Below are 26,181 nucleotides of genomic sequence, written 5' to 3'. Positions count from 1 at the left end.
TAAGAGCTGCAGCAATTCATGTTGAAGGAGAGGATTATGCACATCCCAGGAAAAGGTGCAGGACAAAGGCCGACTATAGTTTTCAAAGTGAGAAGTCCGCACCGCACACTTAAAAGCCTTTTTGTTGCATTTTATTATTTCATGGTCGAAACGTAATCCTGCCATGAAATAATAAAATATAACAAAAAGGATTTTAAGTGTGCGTGCGGAGTCGGACTTCTCACTTTGAAAACTGCAGCAATTCATGGCGATGCCATCCTTTCAGTGCTGATATATCACTGAGATATCTTGTTTCCTTTTTGTATTTTTTCATGATAACTTTATTGAAATTACTTCTCTGATTTGATTTCCCACGACTTCACTTTCTTGACCAGGTCTCCCATGAAAGATTTTCTCGGCCACCATGATAAAAATTATAGATAAATGTTTGAGAAAATAAAAACCTGTGTCAAAGACAAACAAAACCAAATAAAAATCAATGATCTGCATTAATTATCAGCAAGCCTATAAAAGACAATAAAGGCACACCTTTTTTTAACTTAAACAAGCTTATTTTTAATGGATCTGCAAAATCGTTTGAATTTCCAAAGAGAATGCCCCTCCCCTCCCTTCCCTTCCCCGCCCTTTATCTCCCGTACCCACCCCCTACGTCTTCTCCCAAGTCAGAGATCTCTCCGTTTAAAACGTTTGCAATGCAGGCGGCTGGTCAACCCCATTAGCAGATAAACCGTCCCAGCAAACTTACAAAAAAAAATCTCTGACAAAAAAAAGACAACTGAGCATGCAGGGTAAAATAAAATCTTTTTTTAAAAAAAGAAATAAAGAAACAAACAAAAAAAGAAAACAATATAACTGGGTTCATGTAAATAAACTCAGAACCAAACAAAAAAAAAATCAGAGAAAAGAAAATTATGTTAATAAGAAATACTCCATTTTCTAATGCCATTCTCTTGGATGGAGTGGGAGAAATTCAAACGCTTCTGCGCCGGTTGGCATGTGTGTTTGTCTGTGTGTTCATTCGTCTGTGTGTGTGTGTGTGTGTGTGTGTGTGTGTGTGTGTGTGTGTGTGTGTGTGTGTGTGTGTGTGTGTGTGTGTGTGTGTGTGTGTGTGTTCGTGGATACTCCAAGGCTGTGGGCAGGTGCAAGAGTGTGTGTGTGTGTGTGTGTGTGTGTGTGTGTGTGTGTGTGTGTGTGTGTGTGTGTGTGTGTGTGTGTGTGTGTGTGTGTGTGTGTGTGTGTGTGTGTGTGTGTGTATGTGTTTAAATGTTGTGACAGAACAGGACAGAGGGTGAGGTGAGTTGTGGGTGAGGTGAGGTGAGGTGGGTGGAGGATGAGGGGTGGAGTGGAGTGGCATAGGGGAAGCCTCTTGGGTGGGGGTTCCTTCTTAAATTTGGAAGGGGATGGTTGGCTCGGTGGGGTGGGGTGTGGTTTCGGGGGAGGGGGGGTTTCCTGTAAGGCACCAGATGATAGTCACCCCAACTGGAGGAGGAAGGGAGGCGGGGGATGGGGGGACAGAGGCACCCCAACGAATTTCACCAACAGCCCACGACACAACCCCCCATGACTGTACAAAAGAATGTGTTAAGTCCAACTCATGGGTCACTAATATTGATATAATTTCATAAGCTCTGTGTCATACTATCTTTTGTGTGTGTGTGTGTGTGTGTGTGTGGGGGGGGGGTTGTCCTTGGCAGGAGTCTCACTTTTAATACAAAACAAAACAAAAACACAATCAAGCTTGCACATTTTCTCCCAACACACACACACACACTGTCTCAGACTCACACTCTTGACACACACAAATAAACAGACGGAGAAAAAAAATGTAGTGGTGAGTAGTGAGTCAATGTTGTTTTTTTCTTTCTATCTCACTTTCGTTCTTTCTTTCTTTTATATTTGACGTTTAAAATAAAAAGATAAAAGAACTTGACATGATTTCTCTCTCTTTTTTTCCCCATCTCTTCATACATCTACACAGGCTGTCCTTCTGACGAGGCAAGACAGCGGCCAATCAGCAAGGACTCAGGAGAAAGCAGAGCAAAGAAAGGGTGCTAGAGAAGAAGTGGTTTAATTCTCAGAGAACGAAAGACAAGAGGGAAAGAGAGATGGCGAGAGCGAGATGAAGGGGAGACTGATATGAGAGAGAGAGAGAAAGAGAGAGAGAGAGAGAGATGGAGATGGAAGAGAGGAGGAGGAGGAGAGAGAGAGAGCGAGAGAGAGAGAGCGAGAGAGCGAGAGCGAGAGAGAGAGAGAGAGAGAGAGAGAGAGAGAGAGAGAGATGGAAGAGAGGAGGAAGGTGAGTAGGCAAGTAAAAAGATGATAGCAGAGGAGGTGTAATGAGGAGGGGAGTGAAAGGAGTGAGAGAGAGAAGAGAGAGAGAGAGAGTGTGTGTGTGTGTGTGTGTGTGTGTGTGTGTGTGTGTGTGTGTGTGTGTGTGTGTGTGTGTGTGTGTGTGTGTGTGTGTGTGTGTGTGTGTGTGTGTGTGTGTGTGTTTGTGAGTGTATGTGATGTGTATGTGAATGTGAATATCAGTGTACGCCTCTTTTGGACGTGTGTGTGTGTGTGTATGAGTGTGGTTGTGTGTGTGTGTGTGTGTGTGTGTGTGTGTGTGTGAGTCTATGGTGGCTTGTTCAGCTGCAGCACTTGCTCTTCCATCCCGTCACTCCTCCTCCACTGCTGATATCAACGTTCTCGCTGTTGGGCTCTTTTACGGGCGTCTGCAACACATACACACACACACACACGCACACGCACACACATGATTTATTTTACTTGGATCCGAGAGACAACTAAGGAGCACAAGATCCAAACATTATGGAAGAGGTCAAATGATAGGTTGACAAATTTTTAAGACTAAGCCTTTAAAGGGACACTGTGCAGGAAATGATCAAAAAAGGTACTGCAACTATGCTGCTCATTGAAACTGGGCTGCCTCTTGACAAATTTGATCTTTACATGAAAGTTTACTGAGTAATAAACAAATGTGCAATGTGAGGTTAGGTGCCTTGCTCAGGGGCACTTCAGCCATGGATGGCGGTGTAGTAGGGAGAGGTCAGGTGGGATTCTAACTTACAACCCCCAGATCGAAAGACCAACTCCCTAACCACTATGCCACCACACACACGGTCACAACACACCTTCCGGCCCTGCTGTAGCCTAACGGTAGGGCACTGGCTTACTACACTGGCGACCCGGGTTCGATTCCGCCCCGGGTCATTTGCCAGTCCTTCCCTGTCTCTCTCTCTCCACTCATTTCCTGTCTCTCCTCCACTGTCCTGTTGAAAAATAAAGGCAAAAAAGCCCTAAAAATATATAAACACACCACACCTTCCTTCCTATCAAACACACATAGGGAGAAGGGCTACTAATAAATCCTAGCTATGGCTCGTGATAATGTCAGAGTCACTAGCCACTTTGGCAGGTAGCTTACTCTGGTATGGCAGACTGTACCACGGTAGCCTATATTCTCTTGTTTCTGACCTCGCATCAATTGTTTGAATCAAGACTCAAATGGCACAATTGTTGTCATTTTAAAACTTTTGAGCGTAACCCGTTAAGACACAGGGTTTTAAATTTTATGTTACCAGAATGGCAATGACCAAGACCAATATTGCATTACTGAAGGTCTTATGTTATGCCATAGTATTGTAGAACTATGGTAGTTGACTGTGGTAGAGAGACTATCATGGTGAGAAAAACAAAGATGACCGCTAGTGTGGCTGGTAGAATGGCTTGTGAATTGGGAAAATCACTAGTCAGAAAAAGTTCATGCCAAACCATGAGATGGACCATATTGACCGTTGCAAACTGTCCCCATTCATGTTATAGGGTTTCTTCAGTGCAATACATGGCCCTTTAACAATAACTTTGACATTAAATTGACTTAAGCAAAAGGAAAAGAGTCAGTGGCCAATGTCACACCCACCTTTCTGAGGATATCTTCTGCTAACGTGAGGAATGCCTTCTCGATGTTGATGTTGGCTTTTGCACTCGTTTCGAAAAACCGGATACCATGCTCCCTAGCAATCTGCAGAGAGAGAGGGAGGACGACAGAAAGAGAGGGAGGGAGAGAGAGAGAGAGAGAGAGAGAGAGAGAGAGAGAGAGAGAGAGAGAGAGAGAGAGAGAGAGAGAGAGAGAGAGAGAGAATGAACGTGAGAAACACTGAGGGACATGGAGGTCAGGTCTATAATAAGACTAGTTGCACAAGTGACATCTGCAGCATTAGAGGAATAAAGATCAAATGGTGTGTGTGTGTGTGTGTGTGTGTGTGTGTGTGTGTGTGTGTGTGTGTGTGTGTGTGTGTGTGTGTGTGTGTGTGTGTGTGTGTGTGTCAGAGACAGAACCTGAATGAATCCCTGAATGAAGCAACAAGTCTGAAGTGTTTCATCATCAGTCACCCGTTTGATTTGCCTTTAAAAGTTTCCCACACTCACAACCAACAAACACACACAACATGTTCCCAACAATTATCTATAAACAGTATGTTCCTACTCACCTATTGACTTGCCTAATATAAGGACCTACTGACCTTTGACTTGACAAATAACATGAGAAATGACGATAGGCAGAGATATGTTGTCTGTTGAAGTGTTTATGTGTACACGTATTAACCCAGAATGTGTGTGTGTGTGTGTGTGTGTGTGTGTGTGTGTGTGTGTGTGTGTGTGTGTGTGTGTGTGTGTGTGTGTGTGTGTGTGTGTGTGTGTGCACGCACGCACACACGCAGGGGGACGCAATGTTTTCAACTCCTGCTTTGTGACAACCTGACCAGAATATACAGGTAGATGACAAAGCCATAGGTATTCTTTTACTTCCAGCGGACTGCGATGCGACAACATCTGTGTGTGTGTGTGTGTGTGTGTGTGAGCATATAAGTGTGTGCGTGCGTGTAGATGTGTGTGTGCTTACATGTGCACAGCCAGAGAACATGAGAAAGCACTCTGGATTAGATTTCCAGTTTGAGTTGGTGTGTGTGTGTGTCACAACCCTAACACTTGACCCGGGACAAACCGAGCCCGTTTGTAAACACTCTTCATTCATGTGACCGAACTTAAAACGAACACAGACGGCACAGAACCCTCTCTCTCACACTCACACACACACACACACACACACACACACACACACACACACACACGGAGAAGGGAGACCATGGGAGGCTAAGACAGTACATTGCCCTCTGTCCTTTTGACAGCATTTAAACACACCTGCAACAAGCACAGAAGCCTCTTGGTGAATTAATGCACGCGCGCGCACATCACAGACCCACACGACACGATCAGGTGAAAAATACACATACGCGCACAAACACACGCACAGGCACACGCACCCCTCCCTCACCTGTTCTCCCTCCCTGTGTGTGTGTGTGTGTGTGTGTGTGTGTGTGTGTGTGTGTGTGTGTGTGTGCGTGCGTGCGTGCGTGCGTGCGTGCGTGCGCTCCCTCACCTGTTCCCCCTTGGCCTTTGGTACAACTCTCTTGTCCTCCATATCACACTTGTTGCCTAGCAGCATTCTCTCAACGTCTTCATTGGCGTGCTGAGAAGGGGAACAGGAAGCATTACATTATTACATTACACACTTAAATCAGAGATTGTTTAAGTATAGAGATATGCCAACATAATAGGTTTCTATGGGCACCTAACATGACCAGGTTCCGGTCTGCCTAAAGGGGGGTGTCATAATGCTCCTAGCATTGAATAGAACAGTCCTCAGGTCTGCCTAGGTCTGCCTAAAGGGGGATTTCCCCCCCAATAATAGAACCCGGAAACAATGGGCCAATGGAACCTCTCTCTCTCTACTCTCTCTGCTTAAATGATTATTTATTGCATTACACTGGAAGTCACTTTGGATAGAAGCAGCAGCGATTGACAGGGTATTGGTTACAGCCCCCAGAGTAACGTGGGGTTAGCTGCTAGCCAGACTGTGCCCTCCTAGTGACTTTCAGCATTGCAACTAGTCAGGTCAAGAGGAATGCAAGTACTTTTTGCGTTCCCGAATACACGGGAACTCCTCCCACTTTGTCGGTAAGCAAACAACCATAAGCAAACCGAGGGAGGCGGGTCAACCATGCCGTTTGGGGCATGTTAAATTGCTATGCGCTTGGTCAGACCAAGTCTCGAAGAGATTTGAACGTCGATGATAATCAGGCTAGTTAGGTGCCTCCTTGCTCAAGGGCACTTCAGAGATGGATGGATGTGTAGGGTGGACTGGAGGACAGCAAAGACACACGGATATTCCCCCCACACAGACACACGCATATGCACAAAAAAAAAATTCTGTAATTCATCGGCGGGCAAGCTTGCATTGCAAGGCTAGATTCCATTCCATAACTACACTACACAACACATCGTTCCATTCCATAACTACACTACACTACACATCGTTCCATTCCATAACTACACTACACTACACTTCGTTCCATTCCATAACTACACTACACTACACATTGTTCCATTCCATAACTACACTACACTACACATTGTTCCATTCCATAACTACACTACACTACACATCGTTCCATTCCATAACTACACTACACTACACATCGTTCCATTCCATTACTACACTACACATCGTTCCATTCCATAACTACACTACACTACACACAATCCTCAGGATCAATAAATGATACTCTACTCTACTCTACATCATTCCATTCCGTGGCTCACCTCGTCGATGTTCCGTAGCCACTTGCTGATGTTCTCGAAGCTCTTGGCGTTGCTGATGTCGTAGACCAGCATGATGCCCATGGCTCCTCTGTAGTAGGATGTGGTGATGGTGTGGAAACGCTCCTGGCCCGCCGTGTCCCTGCACATAAACAACAAACAAAAACACTTTTACAAACAACAACACGTCAACAACACGTATACACGTACACGTTAACTTTCTCCCTCTGTTTGTTTGTTTGATTCCTGCCCGCTGGTGTTTGTGTGTGTGTGTGTGTGTGTGTGTGTGTGTGTGTGTGTGTGTGTGTGTGTGTGTGTGTGTCGCTCTCCTCAGCCATGTTTTCACATCCCAGTCAGCAGAACCCACTGCGGATGATCTCACAGCATATCACTCACAACATTGCTCGACTGCTTACCCATACGTGCGTGTGTGTGTGTGTGTGTGTGTGTGTGTGTGTGTGTGTGTGTGTGTGTGTGTGTGTGTTTATAAAGTCATGCAAGTATGTTTATAAAATCGTCAGTTCAAAGTGAATGTCTGGGTTTGACAAACTGCTTGGCCAGAGCCAGGCAGAAAGAGAGAGCAAGAGGGTGAGAGAGAGCGAGAGAGGGTGAGAGAGAGCGAGAGACAGAGCGAGAGAGCGGGAGAGAGAGCGGGAGAGAGAGCGAGAGAGAGAGAGAGAGAGAGAGAGAGAGAGAGAGAGAGAGAGAGAGAGAGAGAGAGAGAGAGAGAGAGAGAGAGAGAGAGAGAGAGAGAGAGAGAGAGAGAGAGAGAGAAAGAGAGAGAGAGCGAGAGAGAGAGAGAGAGAGAGAGAGAGAGAGAGAGCAGGTGAGAGCGGGTGAGAGAGGGCGAGAGCAAGAGGGTGAGAGAGAGAGAGAGAGGGTGAGAGAGAGAGAGAATAAGAATAAGGTTAAGAGGTAGGAAGAGAGTGACTGCCAGCCCAACTATCTTAAATCCGAGACAGTCCGTGTGTGTTATGGGACCCTGACAGAGCCATTAGAGCCAAGACTGTGCCATTACAACCATTATTTAAAAAATGTCAAACAGTAACATGGTTAAGTCTGAGTTAAAGAAGCATGCCAAAAATGAGAATACAGCGCAGCACACGGTTTGAAATAGTTCATTCATAGTCCATGTCACTTTTGTTCAAAGTGTATTCTTGTGTATTGCATGTCTGCGTTTGTCCACTGCTGGCTGCTTGATAGCCTCTCTGTGGGTTATCCGTCTGTGTCTCTGGTTTGTGCATCCTTGCATGCGAGTCCCCTGTTGCTTCTCTGTAAGCTCAGTGCATCATGGGCCTGCTCTGCGTGTCTGTGCTCTAATACAAGTGCAGGGGTGATAGTGAAAAAAAATCCTGAGCCTGAACTTTTTCCCCTGCTCTAACGACGACGACAAGATACTGCATAGTGACGTAACGTAGGCCTATTTTGACACATTATTCAAACACTTAATAGCCTGTGTATGACCATTATTCAAGCCTGATAGTAGAAGAAAACCCTGAACCTGTAAGGTAAGCGTACCCATTAAGCCCACCAAAATCTAAATTTCTTCATACCAAAATATTCTACCAAAATGTAAGATTTGCTCAAAAAATAATGTATAAAACCTAATTATATATTACGGCATCTCTTACTTCATATACTTCATAAAATACTTCATCCAAACAGAGAAATTTGTTTTTTGTTATTGATTATTGTTAGTTCATTGCAATACACCTTTTTAACCTACAACTTGAAGTTGTACAGCACTTTTGATGTTCCTCAAAGGCCTTTTTGGTTAGCATGAGTGCCAGTTTGCATGCATTTCAATGGGGTGTACCATTTAATCCCACATAGTACCCATTAAGCCCGCCTATACAAAAAGCTATTTTATGGAAATAATCAGCTCCACAAAACATTTCATGATGCATTTCTTTAAAGATCAATGCCAAACAAACTGGAATATGCTTAGAATTCATACCTAACCACTTTAAGTCTTAACACTTTCTGAGATAAGAATAACCTAATGGCTAATTATTATCAATGTTTTTATTTTTGCAAACTCTGTCAAGCCTGAAATCAGGCATGGAGCCTGAATACTATCAGCCCTGCAAGTGGGTTTTGTTTAGGCAAGGCACCCTTTCAATTCATGAAAAATTTCAAGGCACCCCAAACCAACAAGCCGTAACATGGCATCGCATCCGACACCACAAAAGCTTAGAAAAGCAACAAATTTGACGTCACAAAACCTACATTCAAAGTTGCAGCTGACTGGGGCGACCTATGTTTACATTACTGTGTGTAAATGGCAGATGAAAGATTCCACTGACTAGCATGAACTTATCAATTTATGCAAATATACATATTACATAATTTATTTATCAGCCACGTTTCCGCGGCACCCCTGTTGAGAACCACTGCTCTACTATACGCCCTCTTGGCCAGGACTCCCCGGAAAAAGTGATTTTCGGCATCTCAACGAGACCTTCCTGGTGGTGGTGATGATGATGATACGTTTTTATTCAATATCTTGCAGATGAAGGTGACATGTACAGTGATAACTTCACATTAGATATTGAAAGGAAAAATCTCAAAAAAGCTGCTCGAGGCTGCTGAACAGCAGGGAAACCCAAACAAAGACAACACAGGTATGACAAAACAACACCATCCGTTTCGTTGCAAAATGACCTGCACGCCATTTTTTATTTTGCCATTTTAGTATTGCAAATTTCTGTTCAGACGTCCTTTCGTCTATGTGTGAATTCTTGAATTCTTGAAAATATTTGAAGGACATACTTTTTACACCTATAACATAAAATGCATTTTCAATGTAATGCAATGTAGCAGTAGGAAATGGATCGCTCTCAATTTTTCTTCTTTCTTGTTGTTTTCTTTTCAATGTAATGCAATGGCAATGGCAATACAACAAATAATATAATTTTCCCAAAATGTATAAGTCATTTTGCAACAAATCTCTTCAACCCGAGGCATGTCTGCAACACATGGTACCCTTCCACTGTACTCACCATATCTGTAGCTTAATCTTCTTTCCTTGTAATTCCACTGTCTTTATCTTAAAATCAATGCCTGGGGAAATAAAGAGAAAAAAGAAAAATGTTAGATCATGCACAGATCGCATAATGTTTGTACACAGGAAAAAATCGTGGGGGAAAAACAATCACAAAGTGCTTGCGTGTGTGTGTGTGTCTGTGTGGTTTAAAAAAAAAAGAGTAACAAGAGCAAGTAAGAGGGATTAGGTGTGCGTGTGTGTGCGTGTGTGTGCGCGTGTGTGTGTGTGTGTGTGTGTGTGTGTGTGGTTTTCTTATTTAGCCTTCAGATGTAACCTCGGGTTATTGTAAGCATGATACCTCCCCTTACAATATGTCATTTTACTGTCCTGTCTTGCACTTTGAAGCCATACTGTGCCATTACGGGGGATATAACCGGGTTTTCCTGACACTGAGGAAGGTTAAGACCCAAACGCCTGACGGGCAATAAAATACACAACGTGGAGTGCCATCCTGTTCTCTTTATTTGATTAGGAGAAGAAATTGCCAATAACTTTGACTGAATAAGTGAAAGGGGAGGGTAAGAGGCTGTTTGGCACCCCAGAACACACAGACAGACAAACCTGTCAAGTTCACACACACGCGCACACATACACACACACTCACACACACGACATACTCTTGGCATTAAACTGCGGGATATTATTCCCAGTTTGCTGGGCCGGTGACTTACTCACCTGGGGAGAGCCCTCAGAGCCACACCCACACACCGTGCCCAAACGTACACACACACACATAGCCACTCCCAACAGCTAGTCACCAGTCCCAACACACACACACCTCCACAGAGCTAGTCACCGATGCCAGTCACAACACACACAACGCCCACCCGCCAGCCACTCCCAACAGTCAGGTCCCAACACACACAAAGGCCTATCCCTACAACTAGTCACTAATGCCAGTCACAACACAGTGAACACACACACACCAGGGCTGCATTTCTTGACAACATCGTTGCAATGGAAACCTAGTGAAGTTGCTAAGTGGTTAGCAATGATGCTTTCGAGAAACGGTTCTCAAATATACCATAGCAACGCCCCAAAATCACTCTCTCACACTCACACACACACACACACACACACACACACGCTCACACACCACCTCCAAAGCTTTTCAAGCCTTTATTGTTTAGTATCAGACGGGACAGTGGAGGAGAGACAGGAAGCGAGTTGGGAAAGAAAGACGGGGAAGGGCCGGTCTGCACAGGCACAGGCACTCGCACTAGGGCTTTGACTTGTGCCCCAAAATCATAGTCGAAGTTCGTTTCTAAATTAAAAATGATATTCGAATATTTATCACCATTAAAATTGCCCCAATTAGACCTGATGTCAAGCTGAAGTTGTTCTTTCCCCCAGTCAATGACTAGTAAAAGGCTATTCCAACCAGAGATGTAGCCTAATGGCCCATTAACAACATGCATTCAACCAGCCATTATTGTTTAGCGATCGTTCAGCACTTATAAGAAGACGGTACTTAGAGGTGTGAATGCAGATTAAAACATGGCAAAGCTAGCAGCCATGTCAAACTTGTAGCCCAAGTTAAAATTTGAATTGGATCATATGGGAATCATGAGAATTGAGCACACAGCACCAATATCAACAAATATGTATTTATTTTCTATCACTAATGACGGACATTTAGGTAGTGTGTTTGTAGGTCAAGGTAAAATGACTGCTCTCGTCTAAAAACGAACATTACACAAACTAGCGCTAAAAACATGCTAAAAGCATGCTAACAAAATCATCACCTGGAGTCTGCCTGATCTGACACCCAGACCAACGAAGCTAATTTGGTCAGAATTCAAAAAACAAAAAGTTATTATCTTACTCTTGGCGTAATCACAGGTACTTGTGGGTTGAATCACATAATTCCAGAAACTCGTCAACAACTCCAGAAAGTAATGTGATGATGCTTTGTTTATTAACTGTAGCCATTCACTTGAATGGAACTCTGCAGCACTCATCTGCTTGTTATGCGGACTCTGGGGGAGACTGCCTGCCGCAAGTGTCCTGCTACGGAACACAGAGAGATGAGCCACGCACGCGACTCTCCTCAACACAGCTGTATTGATTAACCAGCCATGGAAAAAATAAATTGAGACTGTGAATTGCGATGTTTACAAGGAAATGATTTTAATCAATAACAATGAAATACCCAAAAAAGCAATACCCATGTCAGATTCGAATATTAATGGCCAATTAATATTCGTTCGAATGTCTCGAATTTTCTTAACATTCGACTTATATTCGAATATCGAATATCGAAGTCAAAGGCTTAACTCGCACAGGCACTCGCACAGGCACTACACTGACAGGCTGTGAGTGTCTGTCAATGCCTGAGCGAACCTGATGATGCAGAGGCGAAACAAGTTGTTCGCTATGAATAAGTTAAACAAGCAAAAAGTCAAATAAGTTTGAAGTAAACTACTTTCTTTAGAAGTATTTAACACTTCTGCAGTTACCAGCACCTAGAAGCTGAGCATGGATCTTTGAACTGTTGAGCAGGCTTTAAGTTAACCTGGTTCTCACGCGATGGTTGTTACGAAGTTTAACGAAGATGCACGAAGCACGAAGGGTCTGCGCGAGAGCCAGGCTAGCTTCAAGTGTCTGTTAAAGAGAAAAAGCCACAGATTTGTTCCTCAATTCAAACTTATTGTATTTTTTCCCGTCAGGACAGCATGACATCCACCACAGACGTTGCTGATGGACAAAACGCCCGTTGAGGTTGTCATGCTATTCATTTCTCTAAAAACAAACAGGTTGTGAGTGACTGACTTAGTGCAGTGCAGTGCAGTGCAGTTTTTGGCAGAGCTACTGAGGCTGCTATCAGCTTTGTACGGCGGGCACCAGCCTGCCCAGGGCAGTGGCTTTGGAAGAGACCAGACACTGGAATCAAGCCCCTGTCCTGTCATGCGGACTGGAGGCAACTGGAGACTGGCACTGGTGGTACTAGCCATCTTCTCACACACACACACACACACGCCGCGCGCACACAAGGTCACGGACACGGACACACACACACAGATAAACACACACACACACACACACACACAGACACACACACACACACACAGACACACACACACACACACACCCCTGCCTGTGCTCAGCATCTCTGCTCTACTTTGCTGCACGCCTCAATCTCTGCTTCCTGGCCAGTCAGGGGACACACAGTAGAGCTATTGAAAAGACAGAGGCAGCCAGAGAGATACACAGTGGTAGGCAGAGGCAGCCAGAGAGACACACAGTGATAGGCAGTGTGTGTGTTAGGGCTGTAACGATACTAAGGATAGACTGATATATATATCGGTCTGATATCGGGCCGATATTTGCATATTTTAAGTGTATCGGTATCGGCCGATACGCAATATTTATTATTTTATGTCATTCGTTTTTTTTAAAAGCACCAAGACACTTTTTATTACTTGATTGTTAGACATTACTTGATTGTTGGAGTGGGTGTTTAAATGTTACAAGTTCTACCTCAATTTGATAATGTTAAAGGAATGTTTATTTTTAACTTGAGACCTGGAATATTTGTCATTTTCTAACCTTTTTTTTTTAACCCATATCGGCCCCAAATATCGGGTGTCAGAAATCGGGTATCGGCCAAGGGTGATGGAAAAAAAAAAATCGGTATCGCATCGGCCTTTAAAAAACCTGTATCGGTCGACCCCAACACGATACACTCAACTCACGATTCGGTTTGCATCACGATCCATGACCTACGGTTCCACACACCCCACGATTTCACATTTGCCAACATTATAAGCTTTATGAATAGAAACCATCATAGTTTATAGGCTACTAATAATTTTTAAAAGTTTCTATATAATAATGATGCTTGGAAGCACTATCACGTCATATCATGTGGTAGTTTTCTGGACTGATGGGTATCAAAACGTTAAAAGGGCGTATCACGATACTGCCTTCTTGCATCGCAATACAGTATCATGACTCTCTGCATCACGATTTCTCTGTTCGATACAATATCGTTACAGCCCTAGTGTGTGTGTGTGTGTGTGTGTGTGTGTGTGTGTGTGTGTGTGTGTGTTGTTAAGCGAGTAAATTTGTGTGCACGCATGTGAGAGATGTGTATAGGCGTATTAAAGGTTTGTGTGTGCGTGTGTGCATGTGTGCATGTGTGTGATCCCTCAGCTGAATAACAATTGATTGAGCTTTCTATGGCATTCAGATTTGATGGGAATATGCTGAGGAGTTGTACAGAAGTCAGTGAGTGTGTGTGTGTGTGTGTGTGTGTGTGTGTGTGTGTGTGTGTGTGTGTGTGTGTGTGTGTGTGTGTGTGTGTGTGTGTGTGTGTGTGCACGTGCGTTTGACTGGCTGAGTGTGAGAGAAAGTGTGTGTGTATGTGTGTGTGTACACAGTGCGCCAAAATAGCTTAATCATTTAGACTGACTAACCAAAGCCCAATAACAAAACAGCAAACAAGAGTTCTGGCTGGCATTAGCATTAGACCTCCATCAAGCCAGCTAAAAACAAGACAACAAATTCTGTGTACACAGAGTGAGCTAATATCATGTAGTTCACCACCAGAGATCACATGTTTCAGTCAGTGAGATCTTCAGAGGACATCCCATAGCAGTCACAGGTAAGTGGTTAGGGCATCAGACCTGTAGCCCAAAGGTTGCCGGTTCAACTCCTAACCCGTCAAGTTGGTGGGGGGAGTGATTAACCAGTGCTCACCCATCCCTTTTAACCAATGTTACGAAAAACAAGGCGTCACGTCAACCACCCACATACAGTGTACACGCATAAGGTATTCCACTCCATACATTACAGCTCAGTTCAGTCTTCCAATGGCCCGGAGAGGATGCTGTACAAGTTTCTTCGGGAGTCCTTAAGGTCAACATTGTTCAACTCAAAGCAGAGCCAGGAGTTGCAGCTCTCCGATCTCTCCGCTCTCTCCCTCCCTCGCTCTCTCCCTCGCTCTCTCTCTCTCTCTCCCTCCTTTCTTCCAGAGGTGTGGTTGGCTGGCCAGCAGCAAGCAACTGAATACAGCAATCAAAGAACTGATGCACAACAGAGTGACTCACCCTTTACTTACACAATACTCAACTTAAGCGCTCCCAGGCCACACCAAGCACAGACACAGCACAGCACAACACAACAGAGGCGATGGGGGGAGGGAGAGAGAGAGAGAGAGAGAGAGAGAGAGAGAGAGAGAGAGAGAGAGAGAGAGAGAGAGAGAGGAGAGAGAGGCATAGAGAGGCATAGAGAGGCATAAAGAGGCATAAAGAGGCAGAGAGACTAGGAAGGAGTAAAAACCAGAGATAGTGGTTCAGTGAGAGAGACACATAGAAAGAAAGAAAGAAAGAAAGAAAGAAAGAAAGAAAGAAAGAAAGAAAGAAAGAAAGAAAGAAAGAAGTGAATGACTGGGAAAGGAGGAGAAGAGGGGAGAGGGCAGCAGCGTGGAGACCAAATGAGATCAGCAGGGAGGAGTAAGCTTAGAGGAGGTGGAGTAGCGCTGTCAAGATGTTTTACTCCCAGGCCCCACTCCAGCTCCACACCACACTACGCAGCACTGACACTCAAGCCCCCTGCACACTGGGCAATACGGTCACCGCATTACCGGAGTGGTAGCCACCTAGTGGACACCGTATTACTTCAGAAAAACTCCCGCAAGCAGTCTAGTAGTGGCTGGTTTGAAACATGGCGGACGGAGCAGAAAATGCCTCCAAACTTCTTTATTTGAACACTAAAAACGCTTCGTTTCACTTTTTTGTAGTGTCTTACTGATAAAGATCATGTGTGAAAAGTATTGGTGTGTTTGGTGATGAATTTGGTTTTCGTAATTTCGTATCAAATCATAAATGCTTGTTTTTTTGTCCACCTATCTAGTGTGGATTATATAATGATAAAGTTTGAACATTATCGCCGTTTTTAACAGCTTAGAACGGCGTAATTTTAATATTTATCTATTAATTTTTGAGAAGATCCACGGGAAATCCTTAAGTGTTTATCATCACCATAGCAACAGCTCTCTTTACCGCACGGTCAGGCACGGAATTTTCCGGACGAGTTGAAATATTTGAACGTATGCGGAGGCTCTCGGATGCGGACTTTCTTCCGCACCGGACTGTCCGGACTCCAACCGCATACGGAATGCGGTTCTCCATAGACAATGAATGGTTAACGGTCAAATCGGATTCGTATTACCGCATGTAATGTGCAGGGGGCTTCAGCAGCCAGCTCCACACAACTCCTGCTACACTACGCAGCACTGACACCTCACTCCAGCTACACTGCACCGCACTGACACTCATCAGCCAGCTCCACACAACTCCCGCTACACTACGCAGCACTGACACCCCACTCCAGCTACACTACGCAGCACTGACACTCAGCAGCCAGCTCCACACAACTCCTGCTACACTACGCAGCACTGACACTCAGCAGCCAGCTCCACACAACTCCTGCTACACTACGCAGCACTGACACTCAGCAGCCAGCTCCACACAACTCCTGCTACACTACGCAGCACTGACGCCCCACTCCAGCTACGCAGGACTGACACTCAGCAGCCAGCTCCACCCCACTCCAGCTACGACTCCCGCTACACAACACTGACACAGGCTGGGTGCGGCTCTGAAATCAGAGACTCCAATAGTGTGTGTGTGACATGGGAATGGCATCCACTTGCCACACGGCGACCTTTAACCCCTTTGCCAACCAGCACGGCCTTGTTATAACACCCAATCAGTGAGATTCTAACGGTGCATTCACACCAACGGCGCGGACGTCCACCTAACGTCCACTTCACGTGTCCGTTATCTGTCCGAAATGGTTAGAATACATGAAAACAGATCATGCCTTGCACACAGGAGCACGGTGTAAGCGCGGCACATGTCCGTCCCGACCGGACATGTCCGCATTGCTCCTTCAAAATAGAACTCGAGTCTATTTTCCTGCGCGGACATCAGCGTTCAATGAGGGGCTCCAATTGAAAATGAATGGCTGCTGCCCGCAGATAGAACGTTGACGTTGACTGTGCACTTGTGAAAGGCAGCCCACGGACCTCTCGGACTCGCGATGCTCCCGGAGACGTTAAGTGAACGCAAACATCTTGGTGTGCATGCACCGTAAGAGTATAATGTCTTATCCAGTCTCTCTGCCTTGCTTGGTTCCCAAGAACACATCAAGGAGGGCAGCCAGCCACCATAGAAAATATGGACTGAAACTGGCTGGCATATTTCGGGAAAGATAGCTCACATTTAGAGTTTCAGAGTTCATATCTAGCCTCTGGAGTGTGTAGCCTACGTGCGTGTAGACGGGTCACTTGGGAACTGCATCTGGTAGCCAGACTGAGAATCACCTCTGACCCCTGAAGAGCAGCCAGCGCTGCAATGCCTGCACATGCGCGCACACACACAGACACACAGACACAGACACACACACACAGGCACACACACACACGCACACGCACACACCTAGTCACCATTCAGCAATGGGGAAGAGCAGAGCAGGGTGGCTGGCAGATTTGGCTAGGCCCAGGACAAAGTCATCTAATCATGCCCACCCCCAATATAGGGCTCAACATTAACTTTTTTATCATCAGCCAAAATGGCTAGTAGATGTTAATTTCACCAGCACAAAACACTCACTAATATGTTAAATTGGCTAGTAAGTTTGTCAATTCTACCAGCCAAACTGAGATTTTACCAGCAGTTGGCCGGTTGGCTGGTGTTAATTAAGAGCCCTGCATATAATGCAATGGGGTGAACCCCCCTCTCCAGGGCCCGGGACAACTGACCCAGTTTGACACCCCCCCGGCCACAACACCCAACCCCCTACCCGTCACACACCCTGGTGCGGTGCAGTGCAGTGCAGGGTCCAAGACCGATTTAGCCACCGGTGTTGGGTTTCAAAAGGCACCCAGGAGATCCATCTATTTCGCTGAGTAACCAGCGACGGGATATGAGAAGGCAGGCACCCAGACAGGCAACCTTAAAGATGACTCATAATCAGGACCTGGGTAAACGTGTGGCTAGGGCTATGCAATATATCGAATTTATATCGTGGGCCCTGCCGTGGCCAACTGGTAGGGCACTCGTCTACCATGCGGCCGACCCGGGTCGTTTGCCAACAACCTCCCCGTCTCTCTCCCCATTCAACCTCCCCGTCTCTCTCCCCATTCTCCCCACTCTCATACGGTCCTGTCAATAAAGTCGAAAAAGACAAAAAAAAAACTTTTTTTATATCGTGATATCAATATTGCTGTCAAACAATATCAAATTTCATAATATCGAGTAGAAACAATATTTCCGTCATTTGTTTATACTGACAAAAGGAAGGTTATACCAAGCGCAATACATTGCCCTCCACTTGAGCCATTGCGGGCACAGAGCAGACTTGCTACCTAACACTTAAAAAAAAAAAATCACACATCACACAAATCTCATAATCGAGCAGCATCATTTCTAAACTTGTTTTTAGGTGGTTAGTTTCAGATCATATTTCATATGCAACAGCATGACCTAACATAGCCTTTTCAATGATGATGTGACGTGTCTTCGATACCGCTTACTTCCTCCATCACCTTGACTAACGAAAATTCTCTGTGGGAAACACCTTCCACTTAATTCAAGTCATGGACCTCTACCATTGGGATCAGGTTGATTGATAACGCTTCGATTAGCGTCTGTCAGGGGAGCTCTTCTACAAGGAGGGGTTTGAGAAGTGACGATGACGTCAATTCCTCTGGTCGGAACAGAAGCATAATGAAATTCTGCTAAGTCACCCATCAGCACTTGTGTGAAAATGCACTGTTCAAACTGGGTTGGGGTTTGGGGTTGGACTTGGCTTTGGGGTTGGAGTTTCCTTTGCGATTGCGATTCTCCACCAGAACATGCACAAATAAGGGAAATGACAAAAATGATGATCCATTTGCATCCAGACCAGAGGAATTTGCATGCAGTTATTATTCCACAGCACAGTGAAGAGGGAGAACCTGCCTTATTATTCCAAACTATGGAATTAAGAGTGGAAAAGACATTTTGAGATTGAAGACATTATGTCCACGTCGGCTGGACGAGTGAAGAACTGGGGCCTATACCAAAAAGCTGGTCCTCAAAAGGTGCATAACTGCAGGAAGGCCATTTTTAACCAATGAATCGTTCAGCCTGAGAGGAAAGCATTCAGGAAGATAATGTGTTTCCATCAAGAGGATACTGATACAGTGTTATACTTGTGTCTCTATCTATGTGGTGTTATTTTTTCTTGATTTATTATTATTATTTCTTTCTTATCTACAGGTATCTGTGCTGTCTGCTTCCTTGACTCTGGAATTAAGTAGATGATGATGATGATGATGATGATGATGATGATGATGAAGATTATGTTGACGTGTAGGAGAGGGAGTTGAAAGTGAGTGCATGTGACTACAGCAGCATGTGGCAGTGCTGAAGTCAGTGCAGTGGGCTTAACAGCATTACCAACAAGACAGCTAGCCAGGGCCACTGTCAGCTTTGGTCGGCCAGAGGACAAAGTCACCTGAAAGCCCCCCCCCCTCCCCCATGCAATGTAATGAGGCCTCAAATTTGGGGCCACTCTTTCCCTGAGCCCGGAACAACTGTCCTCTTTACCGCTTTGACCCCACGCACTGTGGTCTTCCCTGCAGCTAGCCTCTGTGTACATACAGGGGCCTGCCCTCACAGGATAAGTTCTCTCACTGGTCTGTTTTGCAGACAGAGAGAGCGAAGGAATGAAAGAGAGAGAAAGAGGTGCAGAGAGAGAGAGAGAGAGAGAGAGAGAGCGAGAGAGAGAGCGAGAGAGAGAGCGAGAGAGAGAGAGAGAGAGAGAGAGAGAGAAAAAGGCAGAGACATAGGTAGAGAGAGAAAGAAGGAATGAAAGGGAGAAACATAGGTATGGAAAGAGAGAGAGAGAGAGAGAGAGAGAGAGAGAGAGAGAGAGAGAGAGAGAGAGAGAGAGAGAGAGAGAGAGAGAGAGAGAGAGAGAGAGAGAGAGAGAGAAAGAAGAGTGAGAGTACAGATTCTGCTCAGGGTGGACATGGATATCAGTCATGGACCATTCCTTAGTGAGGTCAGAGATAGAGAGAGAGAGAGATAGAGAGAGAGAGAGAGAGAGAGAGAGAGAGAGAGAGAGAGAGAGAGAGAGAGAGAGAGAGAGAGAGAGAGAGAGAATCTTGAAACCTGAGCCCTTCGGACACTCAAGAGGAATGGAAAAGCCGAGAGTTGAGAATGCAGCCCGTCCAATCAGAACTTGGCCCATGAGCCAGTGTTCCAAAGAGAAGAGACAGGGAGGAAGCAGCCATTTTGCAGGTCACGCACACACACATACGTGTGCCACACGCACACACTGTAACACCCTCCGGTTTTGACAGACCACCAGTGCAAAGAATCAGTCTGGGGTCAGACTACAGATCAATGGCCAATATGAGTGTGAGCGGAGCTGAAGAGTTTTGCCTCGGCTCCACCCATGCCCATTGCCCACTGTCATCTGCACCACCACCACCACTTACTGATCATTAATAACCAGCCAATGGCCATTTGTCCTAGCACCAGGAAAAGCAAAGAAAAGTCCGCCTCACTGCCAACCTACCACCTTTCCCCCACAACACACACACACACACACACACACACACACACACACACACACACACACACACACACACACACACACACACACACACACACACACACACACACCATTGCAACAGGGCTGAGAGGAAGGGGCCGTGATGGGGCCTCCTCTCCTCTCCTCTCCTCTCCTCTCCACTTTTCCCCTCTCCTCTCATCTCCACTTTTCAGCTCTCTGCTCCTCTCCCCTCAGAAGAGAGACTGAGGGGATAAGAGGAGGAGAAGAGGAGAGGAGGGGGAGAGAAGAAGAGAATTAGAGGAGGAGAGAATGAGAGGAGAAGAGGAGGAGAGAATGAGAGGAGAAGAGTAAGAGGACAGGAGGAGGGGAGGAGGAGAGAAGAAGAGAATGAGAGGAGAGAAGAGAGAATGAGAGAATGAGAGGAGGAGGAGAGGAGAATGAGAGGATAAGAGGAGTAGAAGAGGAAAGGAGGGGGGCAGGAAGTTGTTGGCAGGAGGAGCTGGTCCTAGGCAGGATGTGCATTGTGCACTGATCCAGGGCCTGTATGCTACGGCCCATTGAGGAAGGCCAAACAGGACGGCAGGGGTTGGGGTTGGGGTTGGGGTTCCCAAACTGGGGGCTGGGACCCCTACGAGGATTACAGATGTACAATCTCCCTCTGCAATATTGCTACATTTTCCATTAATAGTTTGTCCGTTAATATTGCTAGAAATCCATTGCTTGGCTAAGACTATGGTGGGTAGGGAGCGTCGCCAAAATATTCTTAAGTCCAAAAGAGGTGCCCGCTGAAAGAGTTTGGAAACCACGGGGTTGGGTTGGGGTGTGGTGGGGTGGGATGAGCCCGTCAGCTCAGCTGGGCTGCAGGCTTTCACCAAACTAAATCAGCTGGGCTAGTTTAGTTTAGTTTATTTAGTTTAGTTCAACAGGGACCATGCACAATACACATTGATTACAGAAGTAAAAAGATGGCTTGTGACAGATTATAGCTGTATAGCTAATTTCCATCTGCAGTCCCTGGACAGGCTAAACAAGACTACATGAACACTTTAAATCATTGCCTTGTTGCTAGACTGGTCGTCACACAAAGTACAGTCTTCTTTTTTTGGTAAAGCCTGGTTACGTCACGTTACAAATATCCGCCTTTTATCAGTCTTTCAAAAACTGTATTACCCGCAAAAGCGAGTAGTTTCCAAACAAGGAATCCACCTAAGTGTTACGAGTGGTAGCGTACTGTAATAAATAAATAAAAAATAAAAACAAAATATAGTGTGAATGCAAAAAAATGGCCCATAGGAAGTCGTTTCATGGATATAACCAAATCAAATATCTTCAGCAGAGCTCCAAAGGACACATGTCACAGGGTTGAGAAGAACATGATGCTATAATGTGAAATTAAGGGCCCAATGTAAAAAAAAAACAACAACAACAACGGTTTAACTTTTCTCCTTCAAAGTAAGCTACTGTATATGATGTGATATGGCCAAAAAGATGATGCTATGTTGGTGCTTATCTAGCAGCATCATAATCATGTGTGTGCCAGCCAGGGATGTCTGAGGCAGCACTCTGACCACAGCCCAGCATCCAGACTGCTGCTCTGGCCCATCGCTTGAGGACACTGGCAGCACAGCACACTGCTGAGAAGCAGAGAGATGGGGAGGCAGGGAGAGAGAGAGAGAGAGAGAAAAAGAGAGGAAGGAGGAGGGAGGGAGGGAGGGAGAGGTAGACTGCCAGAACATCAGGCACAGACAGACAGCGTGATTTGGGGGGGGGTGTCTTCCGATGTCAAGTCTTTCCATCCCATCACTTCACCCCGACCAACCACATCCGTCTCTCTGTCACGCATTCACTTGTTTGTGAGGAGCAAAAGAGAGAGACAGCAAGAGAGAGAGAGAGAGAAAGAGAGAGATGGACACTGTGCAAAAGACAGCGGGCAAGAGAGAGAGAAAGAGAAAGAACAAGAAAGTGACAGACACAGAGAGAGAGAGAAAAGGACCAAAAGAACAATAGAGAGAGAGAGAGAGAGAGAGAGATGGAGAGATGGCGACTGACAGAGAGCAACAGAGTTGTGTGGGCAGAGCAATGTCATTAGGTGACCAGACAGCACGATTAGGAGGACGCTGCTTCCTCCACCAACAGGCCTCTGTGACTCCGCGTGGTCTTGTTGGGTACATTTCCCAAATCACTCTGTGGAGCCATCAATCTTCCTCACCCTAATAACCGTATCGCCATCACCAGCACACAGGTAACCTCATCTCCCATGCCTGAGTGTGAGTGAGTGAGTGAGTAGGTGCATTTCGGGACGGACATGCGCTTTGCCAATGTCTATGGGACACGCGAGAACTTGTCGTCGTCACGAGGTGGGTGGTATTAAACACAGCACATTTAAAGTTAACCACAAATTTGTGCAAGACAATGAGCTTGCAACAGTTTGATCTACTATCTAGCACACCACATGTGAGGTGTGGGGGGTCAGGTGGGGAGGAAGTGGGGTGCAGTGCAAACCTCAGCTCATCTCCCATGCCGGACTGTGTGTGTGTGAGTGAGACACTGTGACCCTGAGTGCGTTACAATATGCGACCTTGCCTCCTTCATTTGTGCTTGTTTCCTCGCCCCGCCTCCTGGCCCCTCTTCCGTGGAGAAAACGATAAAGTTTCCCAGCTGTCAGCCTAGCCACAACAACTTTTGAGGGACTGTTTTTCATTTACCATCCCAATTGCAAATGAGAAAAAGACTCCACAATTGAGCTTTTGCAAGATATTGAAGGAGACAAGCACAAGTGGAGGAGGCAAGGTTGCATATTGGAATGCACACACTGTGACCCTGACTGCCATCCTCCCTTGTGCTTGTGACCTCAAGATGACCTCGCAAGACGTCATTCGACGGCAGAAATTTAATTCAAGATCTCGCAAAAGCGCAAAATTCAAAGGCCATTTTCTCATTTGCAATTCGGATGTTGAATGGGGAAAAGTCCCCCAAAAGTTGCTGTGGCTAGGCTGGACTAGGCTACATAAAAAAACGCATGTTAACGCACGTCATCAAAAATACCGGGGGTTCGTTTTGCCATGCATCAATGCATAATGGCGTCCAAAGCATCGTAGCCAGAGACACTGAAAAAGGTGGAGACAAATCAAGCTCATACTTTTCAGGGATCCACTCGATATCTGGTGAACGACCCCTTTAGCAGACCAGTGGAGGTAGTTGAGAGTTCCCTTAGCGCTGTAGATGGCGGTAGTGCACATCTTATACAAGCCGCCTCAGAAAGAGAAGAAAAGCCCTGCCATGGCCCAACAGTAGGGCACTGGGGGTGCGTTCCAACATGCAACCTTGTGTCCTCCACTTGTGTTTGTGGCCTCGTACCAGGAACCAATATGTCATGATGACATCACTGACAACAGCATTATATTTCAATATCTCACAAGAACTCAATTGTAAAGTAATTTTCTCATTTGCAAATTGGATGGTGAATGAAGAAAAGTCTCCCAAAAAATGTTTTGGCTAGGTTGACAGTGGGGAAATTTTATTGTTTTCTCCACTGAGGTGGGGCCAGAAGGCGGGGCGAGGCCCCAAGCACAAGTGGAGGACGCAAGGTGGCATATTGGAACGCACTCTGGGTTACTATGCCGGCGACCTCGGTTCGATTCCGGCCTGGGTCATTTGTCAATCCTTCCCTGTCTCTCTCTACCCACACATTTCCTGTCTCTCCTCCACTGTCCTCTCAAAAATAAAGGCAAAAAAATATTTTTTTTTAAAAGAAAGAAAGAGAGGGAAGGGACAACGCCCCCTTAGGACACCAAAGTTTGGCAAACTCTGTTGCATTGGGTAGGCGTGGTTTGATTTATACTTCTACTAGAAGATTTTCGGCGCAGTTTTGCGGCACGCGCGTCATACATCAACTATGTAGGCTCCCTTAACCCATTGGCGCCTGAGCCAGTTTTTAGAAAAGGTCCCCAATGCCTGAGGGTTTTTTGAGATAAGAAAAATTGGTTGAAAACTCCTATGAAAAATTCAATATCTCAGCCTCTGGAACACATATGGACATGGGACAAATTGCATTTAAAAGGTAAAATCCTCTGCTTTCACGGGATTATGTTCATTCAGCATTAACACTAACACATATTCCTTAAAAAAATCATATCTCATAGTCAAATGATTGAAAAACGTTTCATGTGCTTTCAGGATAATGCTTGATGCTATTTATTATAAGCCAGGCCTATTACTATTGCTACTGTTACAATAGCCGATTATAACTAGGCTAAATCATAATAATCATTAGGACCTATTATTAGGCCTATAATTATTAGGCAGTCATTTCTGCCATAAATCGGGGGACATTTGTCTGATACAGCCACTTGCTCTCCCACCGGCGAGTATGGCCGTTTTATTCCTCCAAACGTTATGCAGAGAGACCGATGAGCAATTTCATATCCTATTTTGAGACGGGGCTCCACTTTGAGCTGGATGTGTGGCCGCGCGTCTACAATTCGCATGTCTACCGTTGTCTGCCTCACCAATAGGTTATCACCATATCCTAAAGTTCCTCAGTGAAAATATTCTGAAATATATCTGAAGGACGTGCTTCCTCAGATATTGGCACCTTCGCCAATTGCCCCGAGTGTCGGAGTGAAGTTTTGGTAACGTCGGGGGCGAAATCTAGCTGACTGTCTATTTGGAAGCCACTCGCCCACCTCTTCATGCGGCCGCGGCAAATCACACTCCTGCTCTCTATCTAAAGGGTCTTCAATCAAATTTCCTTTCCTCAATTACAATTTCTTCATTATCTTTCAACTGAACATCACGGTCGCTGTAACAGCGTGTCTTGCGAACCGCAGCCTTCTTTTTTTTTTTTTTTTTTTTTTTTTACCTGTGTGAAATGGCTACAACCCACGTCTGCAGAAGCAAGCGTGGTTGATTGCGTTTGACATTTTTGTCGACGAATCAAACTTTTTTTTTTGCTACATGATCTTTAAAAAAATCGAGAACACCCACCTCTTGTGTATTTGAACAAAACATTGTGCATTGCATCTCTCATGCGTCTTGAAAATATTGACAAATCAATAATGTTGCGTTTTGCAACAACCGGCGTCAGGGCCAATGTTGCGTAACGCAACAACCGGCGTCAATGGGTTAAGGAATACGACACATAGCATAACTTTTTGAGCTATTGTTCCTGGGTAATGGTATTACAAGACATCACTTGGACTGTTTATGATGAGAACTTGGATGAGCAGTAGATTCCTTTTGTTGATCATTCTGGGCAGCAGTGGTGTAATGGTTAGGGAGCTGGACTGTGTAAACCACAGGGTTGCAGGTTTGTATATCCTGACCTTACCACTCCCTACACCTACATCCATGGCTGAAGTGCCCTTGAGCAAGGCACCTAACCTAACCCCACACTGCTCCAGGTACTGTAACCAACACTTTGTAGTATCTGTAGGTCGCTTTGGATTTTTAAAAAAAGCATCAGTGAAGTGTAATGCAAGGACTAATACATATGAATTCCATCAGAGAATTAGGAGAACCCAATCATGCTGCCCAGCAACATTGCTCAAACAGTTGCCAGTAGGGATGCACCGATACCACTTTTTTGAAAACCGATACAAGTACGAGTACATTAATGTGTGTACTCGCGGATACTGAGTATCGATACAGATACCATTTACCACCAAAATACAATGAAAATAAATGCATGGCCTTGTTTTTTTCCACCTGTGATATTTTTATTGTCCATTGTCCATTGTCCATGTATGAGGTGGCACTTTTTTTCCATGCTGCTTTCAAGTCCACAGAACGTGACAAGATTTTGCATTGTTTTGTGTAATAGCAGTATCGTTCCTGGTATCGGCAAGTGCTTTACGAGTACGAGTACGAGTATAATGAGCAGTATCTGGTGCCGATAC

General features: G+C 45.3%; 1 protein-coding gene across 1 annotated transcript in view; it reads right to left on the bottom strand.

The window, feature by feature from the left end:
- Positions 1-799: 799 nt before the first annotated feature.
- rab10 (RAB10, member RAS oncogene family) overlaps positions 800-26,181 on the bottom strand; it is a 30,406-nt gene continuing 5,024 nt past the window's right edge. The window contains exons 2-6 of the mRNA XM_063223651.1: positions 9,669-9,729; positions 6,670-6,808; positions 5,447-5,536; positions 3,926-4,027; positions 800-2,717 (exon numbers count right to left, since the gene is read on the bottom strand). Of these exons, the coding sequence (XP_063079721.1) occupies positions 2,631-2,717; positions 3,926-4,027; positions 5,447-5,536; positions 6,670-6,808; positions 9,669-9,729 (479 nt within the window). The 3' untranslated portion in view covers positions 800-2,630. The remainder of the gene's footprint in view (positions 2,718-3,925; positions 4,028-5,446; positions 5,537-6,669; positions 6,809-9,668; positions 9,730-26,181) is intronic.

The sequence above is a fragment of the Engraulis encrasicolus genome, chromosome 18 (genome assembly GCF_034702125.1).
Source record: "Engraulis encrasicolus isolate BLACKSEA-1 chromosome 18, IST_EnEncr_1.0, whole genome shotgun sequence".
Taxonomy (NCBI): domain Eukaryota; kingdom Metazoa; phylum Chordata; class Actinopteri; order Clupeiformes; family Engraulidae; genus Engraulis; species Engraulis encrasicolus.
This window is presented reverse-complemented; position numbering and strand designations above follow the sequence as displayed.